General features: G+C 33.4%; 1 protein-coding gene across 2 annotated transcripts; it reads left to right on the top strand.

Annotated features, from left to right (window-relative positions):
- Nucleotides 1-23,849, top strand: LOC127835404 (degenerin-like protein asic-2). Of its 2 annotated transcripts, XM_052361819.1 has the most exons (13): nt 7,931-8,009; nt 11,177-11,347; nt 11,658-11,838; nt 12,264-12,324; nt 12,567-12,705; nt 13,142-13,266; nt 14,322-14,485; nt 15,945-16,019; nt 16,616-16,845; nt 17,589-17,717; nt 18,076-18,151; nt 20,024-20,158; nt 23,531-23,849. In XM_052361819.1, the coding sequence occupies exons 2-13, from the start codon at nt 11,178-11,180 to the stop codon at nt 23,573-23,575; spliced, it is 1,530 nt and encodes a 509-aa protein (XP_052217779.1). In that variant the 5' UTR covers nt 7,931-8,009; nt 11,177; the 3' UTR covers nt 23,576-23,849. The 2 variants fall into 2 exon arrangements, with proteins under 2 accessions (XP_052217778.1, XP_052217779.1); XM_052361818.1 differs by lacking the exons at nt 7,931-8,009; nt 23,531-23,849 and adding an exon at nt 1-90 and having other exon boundaries at nt 20,024-20,559.
- Nucleotides 23,850-24,288: the final 439 nt, after the last annotated feature.

Below are 24,288 nucleotides of genomic sequence, written 5' to 3' on the forward strand. Positions count from 1 at the left end.
GTTGTATTTTAGATGGAAACACGACAACATCGGTTGGAGGTTTATAAACAGTGGATGCTTTTATAGGAATTAATTAGAGAGGCAAATAAGGTAAGTTTATTTCAAATAATGACGGAATAAATTATAGTATTTTTAAAAACAGACTATAGAGCATGTCTACTTTTTTCCTAGTTTGCGGAAATAGACGGAATAAGCCGAAGTTGATATTTATTTTACATCCGGACTACTTTCTCCTATATTTTTTTTACTGTGAAGTACCGAGCCTAATGCATATTTTTGAATTTAATTTCAAGAATAAATAGTTTTGTTCCTATACAAAATTTTACATGGTCCGCGGACCAAAAAAGGGGACAATGCCTGACTTACACATGTACCTTTAAACTGATACTAAAACTTATCGTTTGAAATGCATTTTTAAAATCGTATGCACCAGGACCTGCATCATATGTGCTTAGTAGCAAAATGACTGCATGTAACGGTTAATGTTATGTGCAGATGCGCAAAACAGGTTCTAAAGAGCAGACTGTAAACCAGTGTATATCCCAGTGTGTATTGGTCATCAGAATTTGAGTACGCTCAGCGTGTTGGCATGTGTATTGTCCGGAACAGATTTTATTGCCGAATAAACTATTATTTGTATGATGTTTATTTTATAAACATCATTCGCATGCTAATTGTATAATTTTTTATTTTTATTTAATAAACTATATTCATCTTCATCCGTACAATATTGTTATGTTTTTAAATCGCGACTGAGAACTCATGAAGCCCCATAAATCTGCATCCAGTTGACATTGACATATTCTTATACGATATTGTGCATTATAAACAAGATATTATATATCTAATGGACCCCTATCGATCTGCGTTGCGTGAACATATAGAGAGTGCTTATAAGGGCAGCATTGCATTAAATGTGATATGAACACCGAATCATCTACGTCTGAACACTCTTAGAAGGTTCTTAAATGGGGTTAATTGTGACAAAAAACTAATGCCTTTTCAATCTGCATGTGCTCCGACAGCCTTGACAGTTTTTTTTATTTGTTTTATTCCGCAGCTTAGATGTTCATGTGCTTTTTAGCTCTTAATTGCATGAAATAAGTAATTTAACCCATGCCAATCTTCGTCGAGTTAACACGTATGGTGCTTATCCGATCTGTATTGCATTAGATACGTAGTAAAACCTAATCATCTGCGTCCAAAAAGTTTGAACATGTTCCCGCACGCGCCCGATAACCTTTACATTGCATTTCTCAGGTTTTTATATTGGTTTGATTGCGACGGAGAACTATAACTATGAAGTATAATTAATGCATGCGTTTCGACAACCTTCGCAGGACATATCTTTGCTTTTATATAGTGTGAATAGACAGAAAAATAATAAAGCATATCGATTAAGCAAAATGGTGTTATTATATTTTCATATACTACTTTTTTTATGCTAATGATCGATAAAGTCATAAATTGATTCATAATCGAATACAAGGTGGTTCCTGGTTGCACGTTCTTTAGTGAAAGCATTAATTTTGTTTTTCGAGAAAGTAAACTTCTTTGCGAGAATGTTTGGCATTGCGAATGACGTCTTATAAAGCAGGTTGCTGGTCTCTCTGTCTTCTATATGAAGTTGAACTCCATCCCCGAGGTTGCTGTTTTTTTTCCTTTAAAAGAAGTACAATAACCGATTATTTTTCGGCTCCGATTCCCTTGTATTCGCCGAATAAAAGGCTACAGTGGTCCCGAACAAGCGCGTTCTCTGATGGCTCGGTCCAGAGGCCGTATTATTCGGTCCTCTTTTTCTTTTTTCCCCACCGTATCCGTATTATGCCGGTCATTTTGCTTTAACAATGGATTATGGGATATGAGTAAAAGTTAACCAGTGGATAAATTTACACAACATGGATAGTTATCCAACCTGGGTAAATATTTCTAGCAACGCATGTATCCAGCCTGGTTAGTTACCCAGCTTAGATAACTTTAACCGGCGGTTAGCGCTTACCAAGGTGTTAAAATAACCTAGTGTACATAAACTGGGCCCGTATGTACAATTTATCACATGCCATACCCTGTTTCCCATGTAATATAACCATTACATATTTTTTTTTTACACATGTGTAATACAACATTTTTAATCGTTTTCGTTGGCTTAGTTTTCGTTTATTGACCAATCGCATTTTCTTATTTTGCTGAAATGACGTTGCAACGTCAAATGACGTCACAAAATGTAAACCACATTCGGGATTTATCATTATGTTTGCGTAAATATTAATTTTATTTGCTTATTTAAAAGCATGTGATAAGAAAGATCTGACACTCGTTGTCATATCATACCATACTTAATTAAACTTGTCCATGAAATTCGTTAGTAAGCTCGCCAAAGGCTCGCTTACTAACAAAATCCCTGAACTCGTTTAATAAAATATGGTATGATATGACAACTCGTGCCAGATCCTATATTTATCTATTCATTTAAAGAATAAGTTTGTCGCCTTCACATGTGTGTATATACAACGAACCCTTTATAAATGTTTGGTTATAATGGCATTGTTTTTACAACAGTAATAAAGTTATCACAATATTACTAATTAACGATAGGTACAGTACCTACTGCAATGTATTTGACGTGCATATTAATGAAATAATAAGTATATAGTGCGTTGTGCAGTGTAGATAAAATTCATTTTGGAATAGCAATCTGTCATATCTGTTTGTGGGTTTTACACAAAGGAACAATATACTTGTATCTGAGATTCAACCCTATCCAAATCTGCCGTCACGAGCATTTATAAGAACTTCTTTAATCAAGAAATCCCATAATGTTTGTATTTCGCTATTGATAATAACGGCATCACCGTCCATCAAATGAGAACTTGTGTGATATAAAGAACGTGTGCCAAAAATTGAACATTTTTAGTATGTGGGAAAAACTTCACTATTATAAGCAGCATAATTTTAAGTGAAAAAACATGGATAATCATAAATCGCCATGTTTGTCGCGAACGCAAGTCAAATAGTCACTATAAGGACATAATCATCTAGTACTTGGATACCACCGTTGGCCAATGCTATTGTAAACACTAATCATGAAGTCACCATACAGATATGATCACCTAGTAGTTGTATACAATTGCAATCCCGTAGTACTGTCAACGCTCCGCAAATAGTCAATATACGGCCATGCTCATCTTTTAGTTTGAAACCCACGCAACCCCGTGTTACTGTCAACGCTCCGCATATTATCACTATACGGGCGTGATCATCTAGTAGTATGATACCCCCGCAACCTCGTGTTACTGTCAACGCTCCGCATATAATCACTATACGGGCATGATCATCCTGTAGTATGATACCGCAGCAACCCCGTGTTACTGCCAACGTCAGCATATAGTCGCTTTATGGGTATGATCATGTAGTAGTTTGATACCAACGCAACCCCTACTTAACCATGCTCGTATTAGTAAACGTATCACACCAACTCTATACAAGAAACCCATATTTCGGATATACACAAAGTCTACCCCATCGTGTAAGTCATGGCGTATCACCCCAGTTCTATACAAGATAGTCATAAAGCGGTTTTCCCGACTATCCGATGCTCATGTTGGTCATGCAATTTTACAAGATTATATACTAACAAAACATATAGCGGGTATAACCAACTACCCTATGCTTGTATAAGAAAAATCACACCAGTTCTACACTCTTTTAAACGAGTTTACGTTGTATCATTAAAGGGATCTTTTCACGGTTTGGTAAATTGACAAAATTGAAAAAAGTTGTTTCAGATTCGCAAATTTTCGTTTTAGTTATGATATTTGTGAGGAAACAGTATTACTGAACATTTGCCATAGTCCAATATAGCCATTATATGTATTTTTTGACGATTTGAAAACCTAAAAATTATAAAGCGTTGCAACGCGAAACGATTGAATAATTTGAAGATTCTGTTGTTGTCGTTTAAATTTACAAAACTACGAAGATTGCTTTATATAAGGTATAAAATACGTAAACTGTGTATACCCGGCCGAATAGCCGAGATGGCTAATGCGTTTTCACTTCAGACTTACTCCAGGACTCCGGGGGTCACTGGTTCGAGCCCTGGTACCGGCTACTTTTGTTCCCTTTTTTAATTTTTATTCTTGATATTTTACTGGAGCTTTTAAGATCAAATGTTTACATTTATCAATATAAAGCATTTAATGACAAACTTTAAAATATTCCAAAATCTGTGAAAAGGCCCCTTTAATGTAACATCGTGGTTAATGTAATTAACCGCACCTTTAACCTTCACCTTTAACCTATTAGACTGAATGTGTCTGGCACAAATCAAAGCTTTGTCAAAACTATATATTTTTATGGCATTGTTGAGATGTCTTCGAGTGTGTAAATACGAACGAATGAATGCGAAATAAATTGTTAAAGATATTACTCATCTTAAGAGACAGCTCAGTTCACAACTTCTAGCGCTTGGTTACCTTTTCAGTATGTTACTGTGTTTGTATCTATACATGAAATTAATGAGATTCAACTGAAATAATAATTCGAGGGTTCACTGACAATCGTTAGAATAACAATAGTTTTTTAATTATTCAACTTCAAAAAAACCTTCTCATGCCGTCAGTATGCAAATTTCAAAATCATTTACATGGCTACAATTTTGATATTTAGAGGTCTTAAATAGGTCTCACAGCTTTGAAGTTTTAAGTTGTATCTAAGGCCAGAAATCTATTTACTGGAATGTTTTATGTATATAGAATTTTGCCAGGATGCATGAACAGTCGTATATGTTGATAAACCCTTTCACCGAAGTAAACCTGTTTACCATATAAGTCGCCTGCTTGCCTGTCTGTCCGTAAACAAAACCTGTCTGACAGCGTGCCCCTTCACCTATCAAAGTACATTGAAAATTGCACGTACATGAAATTATGCATGTCAATTGTCTTTACATTCGTAAACTTACTTGATCTGTTTAGCTCAGAGCATGCCATGTATGCAATAAAACGATTTTGTTGTGTTTATTTCTATTGTGATCAATGCCAGTTCGTGTGTTTTTATATTGACATATTAACTTGATTCGGATAAATTTATTTCAGACAAAATCCGCGATACATTTCGCTGAGAAGAGGACAGTCTTAACCACTGTATGAACAATGATGTTCTTGCGTTAGAACCCTTAAACACATTTTTAACGAATTCACGTTATATAATGAATGTCACATCGTGGTTAATAAATATAGACTGAATGTGTCTGGCAAAAATCAAAGCTCTGTCAAAACTATAGATTGTATCGCATTGTTAAGATGTCATCGAGTGTGCTTATAAGAATGTATGAATGCGACATAAATGGTTAAAAATATAACTCTTTTAAACTGATATTATGGGCATCTAACAGTTTATAGGAGTATATCGCAACCGTTGTTTATTTGTGGTGTTTTCACTTCATATACACTTATATTTGTTAATGCAGCATCAACATACTTAAACAATATCCCGGAAAGAGAAAAATAATGCATTTGAATATAACCGTACTTTCGTTTGACAACTGATGCATGTACGATGTGAACATAAATTTAGTTTTAGTGCAGATTCGTTCATACGACACAAAGACACAAGTTTGTTTTACGGATCATTTTGGCTTATAGGACTGGGTGAGTCACGTAAGAATATCGAATATAAAATATATTTTTAAAAACAACTGGTAGCAAGATGAGTTGAAGATAATTGGTCAGTAACCACACTTTAACTAACTCTTTTGACCTGTTAATTCTTTTCAGCTCAATTCAACAGTGAAAACTGCCCATAATATCACTTTAAGAGACAGCTCAGTTCACAATTTCTAGCGCGTTTAATTTTACCTTTTCTGTTATTTACTGTTCGAATCTATAAATGGAATTAATGAGATTCGATCAACTTTAAGAGTTATTCGAGGGTTCACTCACCATTGTAAGAGTATCAATAGATTTTAAATTATTATTCTTCAAACAACCCTTCTTATGCCGTCAGTATGCAAATCTCAAAAACATTTACATTACTTTGTGTACAATTTGAATATTTGGTGGTCTTAAATAGGTCTCACAGCCTTGAAGTGTTAAGTTGTATCCAAGGTAAGACATATATTTACTGGCATGTTTTCTATAAATAGATTGTTGCCAGAATGCAATAAAAGTTGTATATGATGATAAACCCTTGCACGGAAGTAACCCTGTTATACCAGATTAGTCGCCTACTTGTCTGTCCGTCAGTAAACAAAATCCAGTCTGAAAAGGCGCCCCCATCACTATTCAACGCACATTGAAAGTTGCACCTACATGAAGTTGTGCATGTGCATTGTCTTAACATTCGTTACCACGATTATTACAACTTGCTTCAGAACGGCAACATAGGCCACCAAGGAGGGGAAAGACATCCATTTTGATACAAGCCCATGTAACAACAGTGTATACATGATTTTTTATTTATTCAAATTAATTAAATGTGTATCATGACATTTATAGTACCGCCTTAATTACAAGCCATTAGCTATGACTTAAGTCGGTGAAAATATATTGTTACACAGAATAAACAGCAGTTATGTCACTATTAGATGCCGACTGGCTCAATATCAAGCAAATAATGGAACGTTTAAAATCCATTTTTTAAACCCCACCTTAAACAGTCCAATGAATGAGGTTTACTTAAAGTCCTGTAAAGGTGTCAATGTTATGGACGTATACATATATGTAATGTTTTAGTATACTCACAAAATGGATAATTGGTTGTAAGTATGATATTTTGTTAACTTATTACATCATCACTAATGAGGAAGAATACCCCCATGACCAATTAATTAATACGTAACATGATGTTATTAATGTCAAAGTTAAAAGGGAGACTTTTGTTATTATAAAAGGATTATTTAAAATGCACATTGACAACATAAATAAAGTAAACATGTATTTATTTAATTGGTGTACAGATAATTTGCAACATCCGAATGGATTCTATTGAAGTGAATGCATTCTCTTGGAGCGCAGGAACACTGAAATAAGGTTATATGAAGCACATTAAAGCAACTTTAAAAAAAATAAAAATGATAAAAACCAAAACAAAACAATACTCGCAAAGACTCCAAAAGTAGCAAAGAGTAAATACTACCACAGAGAATATAAATTAAGGGTATAAAAGTATTTTGTAATAGTGCTACAAAAACGCTGGTTACATCTAATAAATTATAAAATATTATAAAATATCAACATTTCAATGGGTTAGTTTAGTTTGTTTGTAATTCGGATTCAGTTAACCAATTCACACATTTCAAGGGATATCTGTTTTACTAGTACTAAGTGTTAATAAGTTTACATTATTTACGTGTGTTTAAACTAGAGATTCATTCACAGATACATAGTAGCTACGAAATGTAAATTATGTTAAGTTGAATATTCATTAAATCGATAACCATGAAATATTTTAATAATGCACAAATGGCCAAAATGTATTACTCAGTATGGCTCATGTCAGAGTAACTGCGTTATATTTTGTGTTACAAATAATTATTAGTATAGGTCTGTGTTTATTTATCAGATAACTAAAGCATGCGTGTCACCACTAGTACATACTATACAAGTAATTGGGCTTAAAGGCGTCTTCGTTCGTTGACAACATATTCATCAATATTGCCTACGTAAACAGCTTTATGAAATATATTTTAGTTGGTTGACAATTGAACAGCGGAATAAACGATGTATTAGTTGATTGACAACGTACACAACTTTATACGAGGAATACTAATTGGTCGACAATCTATAAAGCTAAATAAAAATGTGCTAAATGGCTAGCAACATGTATAGGATAACAGGTGGTGCATAAGAAAGTTGACGCCATATATAGCTTAACACAATTTGTGTTAGTTGGTTGAAAGCGCCTACAGCTTAATAATATCGTACACAGTATACTTTGTAGTGTATGAGTTTGATGATTTCGTTTACTTTATGTGTTTTAGTTGGTTGACTTCATAAACTGTTAAACGCGAGGTGTGTAATTATGATGATTTTGTACTTTTTGTTTAATGCCAGAAGTTCTAGTTTTTTGACATCCTATTCTGCTTAATCTGAGGTGGGAATGCTTTTTTAATTTGATTTCTGTAAAACTGGTTTATGTACGTTGGTAAACATCGCCTACTGTAAATTGTGATGTTTGTTATAAGTTGATTTTGTATTATGTTAAATGTTTGGTGTGTAAGTTAGTTGACTTTATATTCTGTTTAATGTTAGCTGTTTATCTTAATTCACTTCGTTAAATGTAAATGTTATGTGTGTTAGTTGTTTGACATCGTAACATATTTCATGTGAGGTATTTAAGGTTGTTTATTTTGTACACTGTTTAAGTTAATGCGTGTACGTCGATAGACAACCCATACAGCATGTGTACGTGATTCGCGAGTCTTATCACACCGTTACAGTATTTGGAGTCATGCACATCTATTCATTAATCATGCAATCTTCATTGCAGTAACGACACTATCTAACAATATTGATACATACATGTCAGTGTGCGTTAAATGTGTGCGAGATATAAATATATGCATTGTCTGACTACGTGTCACTCCTCGACGGACTCGGGATCACAAAGGTGTCCTCTTCGCACTTATTGTTCACGTCGAAAGCCTTGTACGCATTATGCACGTTGGCATGGATATTTCGTGGTATTCACATACACATTAAAATTTGAGAAAGAGAGAGAGAGAGAGGGATGGTCATTCTGGCTTTCCTTGACTGTGCCTGTGGCATTTTGAATTGCTTGGAATTTTGTTCTGAGTTTGATTTCAGCGAAAAGTTGAAAAACAGATGACGGCGATTGCTTTCTTGCAATACTCTCCTAATGGGATAAACGATTAGCCATTGTTAATTGCGCATTTTAGATAGTGATTATGTTTAAGAGTGCATATCGTATCTATTTTTAAAACAGTACGAATTAAACGGTTGTTTTACGCATAAATGTTGCTTGAATAAAAACATCATTAGGATAGATAGTGGTTTTATCTTTATATGAACAGTTTTCCTTGGGACTCTATTCCTGGACGCGAAAAAAAACAACAGTTTTATCCGTTTAAATTTACCCATTCGCACTATCAATAACGGGACTTAGGCGTAATAAAACTTTTACTGAATGAGTCCCCTTAGCAGCGTGTATCGTAAACATATTGTTTTCCATAACATAAATGCGCTCTAAAGCATTTCATCAATACAATATTGTTACTATATATATTTATGCAAATATCTTATTGGAAGTCAGGAATACACATAGTTTAAATACAGTTTTATTTTATGCTTCTTTAAATATTCGATGGATTATTTTTCAATATTTGGATTAAGAATTGATGCAATTAATAGGTCAATCGCCCTTATAACAAAAAGTCTGTATAATATCATTATTTCTATTTGAAAGAAACGTCTTCGAGTTTAAAAGTTTCCACTACGATCGCGATGTTTGTGTTTGACAATTTCAAAGATATAACACCACCGTTTACGTTTTGATCTAAAACATATGTATATCAGATGCTATATGATATAAAACTTGTTCTGTATATATATTATAACTGTGCATACACAATGCATATGTGTTAATATCTAAGAACATTTTTTTCATTTAAAGAAACCGCATGTCTAATTTCATAAAGAATTAGTATATTAGAATAAAGGAAACTGTTCACGTTAAAACCACGTAAAAACTGTTTCATATATCTATTTACATAAGGTCTGCTAGAAACTCGATTCCAATTGTTTCGAACTCACGCCATTTAAAATCAATATATGTCGATAAGAAGTTTACAACGCTTTAGCGACATTGTCACCAGAGAGCGTGTGTATAGAGGTCCTTATCTATATTTCATTCATAACGTTTTTACTTTCACTACTGATTTACCCGCTCCCTCTTAAATTCGTGTGTAATAAGCGTTTAAAAAAACAACAACAAATCTGTTACAACTTTTTAATAAATACATTTTAAAAGATAATGCCTTTCCTCTTCAAATTTAAATAAAAGACCGTATTAAACGTCAATATTCCTTTGAAAGCGTTCACGTGTAACCAACCCACTGAATGATGCTTATTGGTATACTCGTAATACTCATAAACAATTCAAACTTTTATTGAACGTTTCCATCAGATCTGTATAGCAATACATTCTAAGTTATTAGTCGTCCAACGTCACTTATGTGAATTTTCAAAGGATTTGAAATTATTCAATACGGGTGCGTGCACGACGATGATTGGCAATTAATATCAAGGGAATGATTAGTCTGAATCTAAAAGCGTTTGCTTTGACAAAACTACGTAACTCTCCAATACCCAGCATGATAACCGTTACAACGACCAAATTATTATTGACAAAGAAATATCTGGATTTTATAGCGGACACATGTGCTTATTTTGACCAAGGTACAACTCACATGCATTATTATGTACATTAAGAGATATAGTTGACGTCTCCATAATAACGGATTATAAAAGGCTTATATTGTGAACTTTGAAAAGGGTAAATATTTCCTTAAACTTGCACTTCAATATTATATTAAAATAAATGTAATTTTGACATAACGTAAAAAATATGCGTCATGCAATTAATTTTAATATTTGTCATTTATAACATTTTGATTATATATTACGTTAACGAAAATGGATGCTGTTCCAAAATTTGCCAAATTTGTCTAGGTTTACACTTGCTACCAGCTTCCATTTGTTCTGGCTATAATATATAAATAGGGGTCATTCAAAACTTGGCGATATTACGCGAAAAGGACACATATGTTTAAACAAAAATTGTGGAAGATAGTTCATCCGCCATTTATGTTTTAAATGTATAAACTCGTGTAAGAATTATAGGTGTATCCTTAAAAATATAGCTTTCACTTTACAAAACAAAATCGCTATTTTTATTTTTTTCTTTGTTCACTTTCGAGTGATTTTGAAATTAATCGAACATAAGTTCACAGTATTTGGTGTATACGTTTGAGCTGTGTCGAGTGTATTTTAATGTAGGGAATGAAACTAAATAAAATAAATAAAGATAAATAAATAAATACATATATAAATAATATAACCATTAAAATATCAAATGGAGTGTATATATACATATATATTTTTATTTTATATTGATGTATTTGTTTGTTCTGACGATTGTATGCATCCATTTCGTACAGAATGGGCAAGACAGCTGTTGCCGAGTATGTGGACTATGCGACCATCCACGGGGTAGAGCGAATAAAAAACTCGCCGTTTGCTGCGTTGAAGATAACTTGGCTAATAGCGCTGTGCGCTTCCCTTGGGATGATCACGTGGCAGGTCGTTATGCTGTACCAGAAATACGACAGGTAATGTCGACGTTCGCTAGATCAAATCAACTCCTGGTATTTCGTGTTGAACAATTATCAGGACCAGTCACACATATAATAACTACACTTTAGAGAGAACACTAGGCTACTGCAGATAATTTAAAAGCAACGAATAGAAAGCCCACATTACGGGCATGACTCTCACCTGAAGTGATCTCAATCTGGCTTCATTTTGGAAATAAACAAAATACAATTTAGGTGTTTACTGTTTTCGTCATAGTGTAAAACTCCTCATGGTTCCGCGGATTTTTACCTTGATTTTAACTTCACCAATAAAAAAACATTTCAGCCACCCTGTTTCCACTTCCATTGAGATGAAGACAGTAAAGAAGATGAAGTTCCCAACGATCGTCATCTGCAACACCAACCCTATCCAATATCACAGTTTTCCATACACCTCGCCTTTAGAAGATCCGCTTAATGAGGCGGCAGCAAAATACAGCATCGACAGAGAAATGTTTGAATCTAACGTACGTTGGTTGCTGAGATTGTTCGAACTATGGGAATAATATTGCGTTCGTTTAACAATGGCATGAATATGATATGTGTTTACTTGAAATATTATAGAATTATAGTTTGGTTCATGTCCGAATACTGAATGACCTTGGTGTACGAGAATAAAAGTTACAATTACATCCCTATCTGATGATTTCTAATAATATATAGTATTATATGAAACATGGCAACTTATCTATATTTTAAACTTGATTACTTTATTTTGTTGTCTGTGAATTGTGTTTGCATAGGACATTCGCCAAAATTTGATTTGTAAATAGATACATTGAAACATTATTAAAATAATACATCAAGAACATAATAAATATTATTTTGTTTGCAGTAAATTTGTCAAGGACGTCATTCATTTTCATTCAATTTTCAATTTGCCTTTTTGCAGGATAGTTTGTTCACCTACAACTACACCGATTTCGATAAAATTAAAGTCCCTACGGACTTTGGTGAGTGAAAATGTTATATAGTATTTCCTTTTATAGGTCTTAAAATAATGAAAAATAATTTGTCAAGTGGCCCTAATTAAGTTGAATGTTAAACTTCAGTAGTTTGGTTGTTTGTGATAAATCCGAAAATTCTTTTTTTTTATCACAGTTAGCTTCGTTTAAATAGAAAACATACCATGCGCATATCATATTGTTTACACAAACATCAATTTGCATTGACTTTCAATTTAATGTTTTCAAAGATGCTGACATTATGGTCAACACGGCGGAGAAGTTCAAAATGCGGTTAAGTAATTTGTCCGAATCCGAGCTGAAGGAATTTTCGCAGCCTTACGACACATTTGTCCTGTCCTGCACCTTTGCCGGGAAGTCGTGCTCACAGTGAGTACATTGCCTTATGCTGCAATCACCATCAATTAATGAACATATTTAATGGGAAAATGTGGATGGCCGATTTATGGTTCAGGTTTTATGGTCGTGTTGGTCGAACATGACAAGACGATACGAAAAAACCAGCAACCATAGACAATTATTCTGATTGATAACCTTTTGTCAGAGACATACTTGCTTGTTTGTATACTGTCTTAATTTTGTTTATAAAATCTGTACATATGTATTAGAACAACGCAAGTGTATTGGTATACTCATATATGAATACATATTTATTCTGAAAATAAAAGTGCAACATGATTCGACGAGAACATTTTATTTTCCAAAGAGATAGAAAAAAAAAGAAAAAGTACAAGAAAGTTCGCGGATTCCAGACATAAAGTTGCGACGGATATTTGCTTGATGACTTCTCAAGTGTTCTTTTTAGATCTGCCATCGGAAGTGACTCCACATTTCGCACATATGACTACGGACTGTGTTTTGTGTTTGACCCCACGAAGCAAGATGGTATCTCACCTTCAGGGGAAGTGTCTTCCTCGGGTCAAAGATACGGTAAGAGAAACAGCTTAGCTTTTATAATTACATATTAATATAATATGTATAGTAGTATCATAAAAATAATAAATAAAAGTATTATAAAACCAAAAGTCCTAGTCCAACAAAGAAACCATTTCCGATGTTAAATGATCGGAAGGTTCAAGAATGTAAAGGATGGTTTTCTTAATCTACATGTTGTACACTTCTATCCATCTTGAAAATACTTAATTTGTAACCTATGGGTTGTATTTTATGAGTTACATTTGATTTCTTCATATTATTTTAGATTTTTTTTATTTATCAGTGAAAATGTATGATTCTGTATTATACTTTAGCGAAAAATAGCGATAAATTTCCATATAATATCGATTACTTTTCCTAAAAAATGGAAATAGATGTACAATATCCACAAACGTGTGATTTCCATGGGACCACGAACAATGTCCATCAAAATATCATATAGCTTCACAGATGCACATATTAAAACATTTTTTTCTCAACAAACTTCTGAATGTTTAATTTTGATCATTCTTATACACCTGTTAAGACGTCATATTTCACAACAGTTTTACGTTGAGGCTGCGACACTGGTGATTTTATTTCTATAACCACTCATGAAATAAACTTGATAGCTTATTGAAATCAACAAATGCCCTCAACACATTTCAGTGCTGAAACAAAAATTGAATCGGAGCTATTTATTTTTGTAAAGTCATACTTGTAAAACGTTTAAAGAAACTAAAGCGTGGTGGTTTTCTTAGTCATTTCCAACATGGTTACAAGTTTATAAAACTTATAAACATGCATATATATAACAGGTTATCGTTACGAACAAATTGAGCCACACTCACGAGCAGATCTGAGGTCTACAGTGGCGTCGATGTGACACGAGCTTATTTTTTTATAATTTAAACTTATTCCAAATTCACTTTAAAACCCATGAAAGCAATTACAGATTGTCCCTTTAAAACGTAATCAGAATCTCCTATAGCTTCTGTCTTATGTTTATATGTTTAGCCTGATTTGGGATTTTGCATCAGGTTTGTCTTAATATAAGAATTATCTTATAGGTTTAGAATTGTTACTGAACGTTGATCAATTCGAAAGTGTTCCATTCGTGACGTCATCAAGTGGCGTTGTGATAGCCCCGTTGTATGACGTAGGTGAATACCTCGATGCAAATGCGGGTGTATTTGTCCCTACAGGTTTCCAAGCCGACATAGCAGTATCAAAGGTTTGTTGTCTTTAGTCTAATTGTTTTGTTATGTATCAACTGTTGTTTTTAGGGGGATTTTAAGGGGTGTTGCGGCAGTTAATTTAATCGAAGATATATTTATAGCAACACCGATGATGCTATTATCACAACCCAATATTTTTGTTATCAATATCATCAGAAATGACCGAGAAAGGTTCATAATACAATCGTCAGTGGTTCGATCCCAGGTGGGGTTAACTTTTTTTATACTTTTTTTCTTTCTTTAATTTCATTCTTGTTTTATAATGGAGCTCTTTAGTCCTGTTGTTTACATTTATCAATTTAAAGCAATTAATCACAAACTTGCCGAAATTTGTGAAGAAGTACATGTACGTTATTTATGATTAAGGTCAAGTTTGATACTGTATGGTCTTATGTTTGTGATTAAATAATGTTTTTCATTAATGTCGTTTGGTAAGCTGTTGTGATGCCAGTTAAGATTGTACACAATTTCTAATGTTTATGCATATTGCTAACAATTTTTGCACCGGTACTTGGGTTTTGCCTATTTGCTGTATTTTATTAAATTTGACGTAGACGGTAGGGATTGTTAAAACAAAAAAAATCTCTGTTAAAAGTGCGACGACCCCCTTTTTTATTTGTGTTTTATGATGACAATCCGTTGATAAATATTTTTGATCAGTTTCGCAGAATTCTATTAGACAGATTAAAAAAAAATCCATTTATGCGGTTACAATAGTGAAAAAAATGACGTTTTTTGGGTGACATAAAAATTATCAAAAATAAATTTCTTAAAATTTAACTTGTGTACTACATTTTATTGGTAGTGTGTAGTTTAATGAAATGGTATATTATGTATCTTAGCTTATATAATATCAACATGTTGCACATTTCATATGTTATTAATTATGTTTACGCAATTAGAGATTTTTCAGTTTTATTAAATAAAAGTACATGCTATATAGTGGTGAATACAATCAAAACAAGGCCAGTGACCCTATATTTTTATTTCATTTTTCATATAGTATTTGTATATATATCTTAAATATAAATTTGGACAAAATCTATTAGATGGGAAAAAATCAGCAAAACTGCAGCAACACCCCTTAACTACTTATGCCGGAACTATAAGGTAAATAGACAAATGTTCAGGGTTTAACACAGGAAATGGGAAAATATAACTCAAAGTGTATAAATAAGATTAGACACAAATGACACCATTGTAAAATGATAATATCAACGTATGATTAATAATCAATCATGTTGATGATCATCACCGACCGGTTACTTGTGGTCACAGGTCAAAAGGACCGAGTTCTTAACATACTGAACGACCATAAAGACAAAACAATAAATTAAGAACTACCATAATAAATGGGGGTACCTGTTTGTACTATCGTTACATTTCGTGCAATATTTACAGGAATTGAATTCATTTGCAATCTTTTTTTATCAATTTCATGAATATATTTTACAGACTGTAACTGAAAGGGTTCCCGGTAAGAACAACGAAAGTCCGATGTGTGACGTCATCTCAAATGCATCAGTTTACGTAAGTGCGATGAAGGTTTTAAGAGTTTTAAAACCTTACATTAAAATTTAAGGTTCTCTTTGTATTATTTGGCAACTTATATAATGCATTGTTCCAAAAAGCATATTATCAACGCAAATAATATACGTGTCCATGTGTACAAATAAAATATTGTGTAATAATGAAGAATTTATGTGAAGCTGCAGTTTTGAGTGGCAGTTGTTTGAAACTGTAATGTAACACCGGAAAACGGTTTGCGACGCACAGTATGCAAGCTTAATTCTTACATAAATAACATGCAGCATAATAAAGTTGTATGTTATGTGTAGTCCCTCTCCTTATTGCATTTAAAGATTGAAACTCAGGACGCAATGTGGATACAAAGAAACAAAGCTAGATTTTGAACAGACAAGCATGCCATACAGTACATGATGTGTTGTAATTAACTGACGATTACGATCATCGTAGTAGAAAAATGGCGATTGGATTGCTGAAGATGATATAAAAACAATTTATGAGGCGACCTCAATTAAATTAATAATTTTTTAATTAAATATGCAACACGAGTTTTTACAATGTGTGCGATAATTTATTATTGTTAATTTTTCATATCAAAGGACTGTCTCCGTCAATGTCGTCAAGAAAATATAGCGCTGAGGTGCGGCTGCTACCAACAGGTTTACCTCTTCAACAAGGTGAAGGACGATACTGATTTCAATGAGACATTTGACGATGAAACGCGTAATAGGGCTTGCTTGTCGGACGAAGACTACGTGTGCATTATCAAGGCATTGGATGAATTCACGAATTCCACTCCGTCCGAGTGCAAATGCATAAGCCCGTGCAGGTCTGTTCTGTGTTTAAGTCCTAGAGATTAATCAAAAAACACCTAGGGATGTATCAATGTAGAATTTGGTAAATAGCTGTTTGAACAACTAAAGAAGTGTAGCAATGTCTCGATAATTTGCACTCTTGACTGTATTCACTTTTAATTGGTCTACAACTTCGTTTGGTAAATTAATAGGACCGGGAACGACTTTGTCGTTATTCTGACGGTAGTAGCTTATAACTTTAAATAAGTCTTATCTAATTCCCAACTGAACCTCGGAAAATGTAAACAAAAGCAACACACATAAAACCAATTAAAAACATATAAACTATGTTTATTTTGGCAAACGAACAGGAAATTTGTCACTTTAGTACAATTGTAACAAGAAGTATTGTAATGGCATTTGATCATACATGTATTCTTAAAAACCGGCTTTTTTTAAGAAAAACTTGTAAAAAAATCAATCAATCACTTAGAAATGTGTCTTGCGAATTGTATAAATAATTACTGTAAAGGTTTGTGGTAATTTTCCTTGTAATACGGTTGATTGAAGCAATAATTATTTGAAATGCAAAAGGTAACTCGCCTTACAGGACATGCGGATGGTATCACAAATTAGCGCAAGGGCATTTGCCTTAAAATATGCTTTAAAATATTGTAACACTAATTATTGAAAGGGCATTTGGTCACTTTCAATACGGGACATTGTATCCCTTTATAATATGTACTTTAATGTGAAATAAATGATGTTTTCAATTAAGAGAAGAGGTCTACACGCAAGACATCACGTTGATTTCTTGGCCGACCGAAAAGTACTTACCCATTCTGCGGCGGATAATAACGGCAAAACTTCAAACTGGAAACATTGGATTTGACCGCAATCAAATCAGGTAAATAAAAATTAAAGAAGCTAAATTATTACGGTCGATTTCTGTCGATTATAAACTTTAATGGTTAAATGTTCAAATATCGAAGGAAATACACATAATTATATTTCTCAGTGGTCTAGATCCCTGGTTCGAATTGATACAATCGCTTGGATTTTTCTAAGAAGGCAATTTATCATGCACTTCCTCCTCTTAACTCATCTGTATAAACGGGAACACATTAGAGCTATTAGCCCATTAACCATAGTTTTATACTGCGTCGAGTAAACCGAGCCACTTTTTGCCTATTGATCGTTACCCTTTACCTTATATTTATTTATAGAAACCCGCTCATATTTAAGCTACGGGATGCTTTTTTCAGAGATAACTTTCTACTTGTTCGGGTTTATCTGAAGACTCTGTCATACGAAGTTATCAAGGAGAGCTATGCATATGAGGTAAAACACGTCGTTAACAATACGTATCAGTTTGTAACGGCGTTGAAACACAAATATATCAACACATATGTATGCATATGGGTTGATAACAAGGTGGTGAAAAAAATTGATCTGTGTATATTGGGTTTGAAAAATACATAAAGTTATGTATTTGAAGTAATTAAATGGCAGCGAACCGTACAGAATGCGAAGCTTACGAGTTGATTAAACGGTTGTGAAACACACAGTTAGCTTTTAATAATAATTATGTAATAATGACACGTTTGTGAAACATTCAGAGATCTCTGATTATGGGGTAAACAATGAAACTCCAGACACATTATTAGGATAGAAAGCTTTGTAAAGATCCGAAAGTCGGCAGTTTTTTTAAGTCCAACGACCAATTACCTACACAGTAAAGAGCAATACACACTACACAGTATTTAATATGGAAACATATATATAGAACAGAACAGAACAGAACAGAATAGTTTATTTTGACTTAAGCATGTGAAGCTCATCGTCATTAACATACATATAAATAACAGCATGCGTTGAAGTACACACAAAAACACACATCATTTTAAAGAATAAATAATCTAAATAAACACGAAATAAACATAGTTCGTGAACATATTTCGTGAGAATGGTACATGGATGGGTTTAATACACAGTGGTCACACAATGTTATGCATACAGGTTTACAAATATAGGTATAATTAAATATTTCTGACCTTATTTTTTTGTAAAAATGTATTTCTATTTAACACTACATATATATGACATTTTCTCTTATTTTAAAGCATGTTAAACAATACATGGCTAACTTTCTTAATACAGTTTTGTTTGAGCTATTAAGTAGTTTAATAAACTTGAACATATTTGGCCGGATTCTATAATATTTCGGAATTAATGCATTCCTAGCATCATTATAATAAGGACATTTAAGAACAAAGTGAAATTCATCCTCGATGTCATTAAGGTTACATAATATACATTTGCGTTGATCTCTGTCAATATTCTGGTGTCTGCCCGTTTCTATGGATAATTTGTGAGAGGACAAACGTAATTTTGCAATAATGTTCCTATGTTTTTTGTTGTCAACAATATCAAGATACGATGATCTTTCAAAAACCGGTTTGAGTTCCTTATATAGGATCATTGAGCTACACGACGTCACACTGACATCCCAGTTGGTAATATACTGGTCTCGTAATCTGTTTTTGAATAACGGGATAAAGTGATCATTGTTAACAGATTCGGGGAATAGCCATACATCGGTGAAACCGGTTTGGTTAAGAATGTCCCGTATTTTCGATGACCAATTGTTAGCATTATTTTTACGTTCAATTTCTAATCTTTGTAAAACTACAACTTGTTTAAGAATACAATGTCCCTGTTTCACAGTATGTAATTTAAAAAAATATTTAACCATCCTGACATATCTGTCGATATGCAAGGGAAATCGACCAACTTCGGCATATAGCGATAGTGAATTTGTTGACATTTTTACGTTCAATAGTCTTTTACAAAATTTATGGTGAACGCGTTCAATATTTTCCGCTTTGATGGATACCCGTATTGGAAGTGTCAAAACAAAGCATTGGAGGTTCCATCCGGTTTGATAACTAGCCTGGCAATAATCACAGTTCAAAAACTTTGTCCTAAAGGCACCGCAATTCAAATAAACATTTTTACAGGATTATATGAATTTGATGAGTTGCATTTGAATCTGATGGTTAATATACATAAGAGCTACAAAACATTCCAACTTCATGAGGAGCAATTAAATGAAATAAATATGCGTATCATCTAAGTGCTTTTTTTCTTTACAATATTTTAGAATACAGGATCCTTTGACTCGAAGGTTTTCATTTCATTTTCTTTCAACAGATTGTGAACTTCGTCAGTGACATCGGTGGTCAGCTTGGATTGTGGGCGGGGTTCTCCGTGCTCTCAATCCTTGAGATCATGGAACTCGTGTTCCTACTCGTTACGAAGAAGGACAACCAAACTGGACCGGAGAAGGTAGACGGTCAAATAATCAAAGTAAAGAAACAGATCCAACTAAACTCTCCGCCTATGATTATGGTTAAAGAAATCATGTCTACAGAGAGTTAATATCTTTAACAAGAAGCAAAAATGCATAGTGTGACAGTGGTCAATTTGTTTATTTGAATACATTTTAGATTACAAATCTCCGTCAGTGACATTTTAATTACGCTAGGATTGTAGTTTCTCTCAACTGTTGTTTTTTAACCATAAGTCTATATGTTAAGATGTTTGACATTTATATGCATCAGCCTAAGTGAAACATTTGTAATGGAGACAGCGTGGAGGGTAGTGTCTATAGGTCTAATTCAGTTGTCTGCCATTAAGTTGCATTCTCCAAGATTAATAAGCCTTTATTTATAGTGCTAGACTTAAAATTCACAGTTTTGTTCAGAAACTTGTATTCTATTAATGCTTTAAATTGATATATGTAAACATCTGAATTAAAGAGCACCAGTATAAAAACAAAAGAATAAAATTTAAAATTAAAAAACAAAAATAAAACAGTAAAAAAAAGGCCATCCGTCCTGGGCTCGAATCACTAGCCATCAGAGTAAAAGTGTACCGACCAATTAATTGTATATTATGTAGTGTTTACATGCATGCTTTCGTTATCTGATACTCGCGTGTGTCCATAAGTGCGTGCATGTGTGCATATATATGTATGTATGCGGGTGAGGTATTTGTAGTTGTGTGTATGTATGTTATGGGTTCATCGTGAAGATTGCTTGAGTTGTTGCTGACACAAATATCAGAAAAGAAAACGTGAGGACGTGTTTGTTTTGCCTAGTTTAAGAAGTACTTAAGCGCCCTAGGCGGCATTATGTGAGGATCCGGATTGTGTCCCAGCACTACCTCATTAATTAATTAAACTGACGTAAGTCGGTCAAAAATGAATTATAGCTGCTGTTTAGCTATTAAAATTAGACTTAATACTTTCTGTTTTGATGTAGTCATATGCTGTGTTTGTGTGTGTGTGTGGGGGGGGGGGGGGCACCCGAGTATTCGGAAGAAACCCAACATCTTTTGTACGGCGAGGTGAACTCGCGTGTACCAACCAATGCGGACGGACAGATAAAGCAGCGTCTATAAATGCTGGCAGTGAAAAAATTGAGCGAAGCATAACGATTTAATATTATTTTGGTTGCATTGAATGCTATCTGCTAGATTTATCCGGTAACACTTGCGTCCATCGTTCAATATATGTGAGTTAATCAATGTACTATTTTTATGAAAATTAATTCAGGTAAGATATAATAGCGTTATTTCCCAGTCACAGCTACGGTGCGCTTAATATTATAACGTAATTGGAGCTTGTTCGCCAGTAAGCCTTACGAGACGCACCCAGATAATCAGATAATATTTCAACATAATTAATGACTAAAAATAATGGTTCACGATACTTGCAACCGAACTTAATTAAAGTAAGTGTTAAAAATGATATCCAAGCTTGTGCATGCTTACCTGAAACAAAAATAACTTTCGCAAAGTGTTCAGATTCTCAAAACCACTGGTCTGTGGCTACTTTTGACTCTATGTGCATAATTTTCACAAACGGTATACGATATAAGTAACCCGTATTTACAACTCTTTGTCCCACACGATTTAAATTGTATCAAGATTATCTTGCTGTATACACCAGTTTAAAAATAAAACGTGAAAAATATATCCATTTTACTCCGCGATTTACTGAGGTCCTAACAAAGGCTTTTTCTTATTAATAATAAACGTCCCCATACACTGTATTAATTCTACAATGTACGAAATTTGTATGACGACGCTGTAAGTATGTTGTACTCGATGTAAAACAGATGTAAACAGAGGACGTTCGTGTACAAGTCAGAGGTATTAACCCATTTAAGCCTAGTGGATTCTCCCATCCTTCTAAATTGGATTAATTTATTTCCAAAATTAGGGATGTCTAGTATATTTATTTCTATATTTAGAATATTTCTAACAGAAATTCCTTTAAGCAAACATCCGAGACCCTGATGAAACGCCGCATCATGCGGCGTCTCATCTGGGTCTACGCTGTTTGCCAAGGGCTTTTTGCTAGACGCTAGACATAAATGGGTTACAGTTTCCTCATTCGCAAGAAGAAAGCATGTTGCTATGAACACAAGTTTGTATACACAATATTTTTTAATCCTCTATATCACATGAGTCTCATGCAACACTGTTTGCAACTTGCTCGCGGGCCGTTACTTTGCTTCAACATTTCAATATACTATGAGTGTAAAACATCTTTAAATCAAATTTTGTGATATGACATGACATATACAATGAATACTTAAGGAAAACAACTTATCTTAACGTCCAATAAAAAAGAATAACTGTTATGTATTATTCTTCTTATTATTATTATCATTTTATTATTAGTATTTTGAACATCTCGCATGCAGAGATGCATTTCATTTATTTGTATAATCCTATTGCTGTCTTTCAATTTCAACTATACCTTAATATATGTCATTTAAAAAAGTTTCTTGTAAGTTTTTCACAATTACGTATGTCATCACATAGATTAAATATTTAAACAGGCAGATGGGCTGGACCTACATCTATCCCGTTCGATCAAAGAAATTGAACTGTTTGTAATAAACTCGAAATATAAAGAAGTGAAACTCCAGCTGTTAGAGCAGTATTGAATTATCATTATAAACAATTAGTTGGTCCTTCATTTAAGGCAAGTGACCAATTGCCAAAACAGTACGAAACAGCACAATACGAAACACCATACACACATAGAATAATAAAGCTGGTGTCACCGCCTTGGAACGGTCAATGCAAAGCATAGGGGGTTCAAGATGAGTTTCATTTTATTCTTGAATGTACGTTATATATGGAACAAAGATCAAAATATATTCCATTGTATTACATGCAAAGACCAAATATGTACACAATTATCGAGCTAATAACATCAACTAATGAACTTGTACAGAAACATTTGAGCTGTTATATTTATCATTCATTTCAGATTCGATCGCAAGATACCTTTGTATTATCCATTTATTGTACATGTATTATGATGTATTTCGTACTTTACGAATTGTAACGTTTTGCCTTGTAGCTATTATCAAATTTACTCATAACTTTTATTGTTTATATAGCATAATACATGACTTTTGGACCATCTATATGTTTGATTTCGTAGGTGGTCTGTATAGGACGTTTCCAATGTTCGTTAAGTAATCTAAACTGTAAGTTAAATGTAATGGCCTAATTGCACCATGACAATAACAAATTGTGTGACCGTAATATTCGGCCGTCTCTTACTCTAACTACCCTCTACTAACGAACAGTGTATTTATATAGAATGGAACACCCAATGCTGACGTGTCATTTCAGACGGGATCTCGTGAAAAACCACATGCCCAAAGGAAGCGAAGATGAGATATGAGATAGACAAATAAGGAAGTATTTACATGCAATCATACAACATTAAATCTGAAGGTTGCATACCACAAGACATGTTGAATTAACGAGATAAGCAATGATTAATTAACTTGTGTGTTATTCTGGTCTGTTTTGAAGTTATTTATAATAACCATCTGTATTGGTAATCTGATATCGTTCTAAAGCATGTCTTCGTTAATTCATTAATTACCTGGACTCTTTGAATGTATTATATTGCTTATAGTAGGAATGTTTGCCAATTGAATTTCTGTTGTTTTAATTTTCCAATGCGTATAATATTTTGTATACTAATATTAATATAATATTTAACTCGTTACGTAACAAAACGTCTTCCATACAGTTTAGAAAATCACAATATACGATGTATCATCACTATATAGGTTATGATTCAAACACGTATTCATTGCTTGATCCATACATGCAACAAGTTGTATTTGTTTATTCGCGATCTTGAATTAGATAACGAAAAAACAAGCAACCCATATTAGAAATAATTGGAGCACATTTTTGACCGATATATTACGGTATTTTACACAGCTCACATATCATGAAATTGATTATAAAATTGAGATTAATTTGCTATATAAATGAGTACACCAGCTTTGCCCAATCGTTTCGATACATTTGTCAATGTTCAAACATGCAATATGCAAATTTACTGGCATGCAAATGCTTACGGTGCGAAATTT

This window comes from Dreissena polymorpha, chromosome 6 (genome assembly GCF_020536995.1).
Source record: "Dreissena polymorpha isolate Duluth1 chromosome 6, UMN_Dpol_1.0, whole genome shotgun sequence".
NCBI classification, from domain to species: Eukaryota; Metazoa; Mollusca; class Bivalvia; order Myida; family Dreissenidae; genus Dreissena; species Dreissena polymorpha.

Bases quoted from the DNA above. Each gene is read 5' to 3' on its own strand.
- LOC127835404 (XM_052361818.1), top strand. From the start codon at position 11,178: ATGGGCAAGACAGCTGTTGCCGAGTATGTGGACTATGCGACCATCCAC. The intron at 16,846-17,588 runs GTCTGTTCTGTG...TTTTCAATTAAG, and splicing joins AAATGCATAAGCCCGTGCAG to AGAAGAGGTCTACACGCAAG. The intron at 18,152-20,023 runs GTAAAACACGTC...TTCTTTCAACAG, and splicing joins AGGAGAGCTATGCATATGAG to ATTGTGAACTTCGTCAGTGA.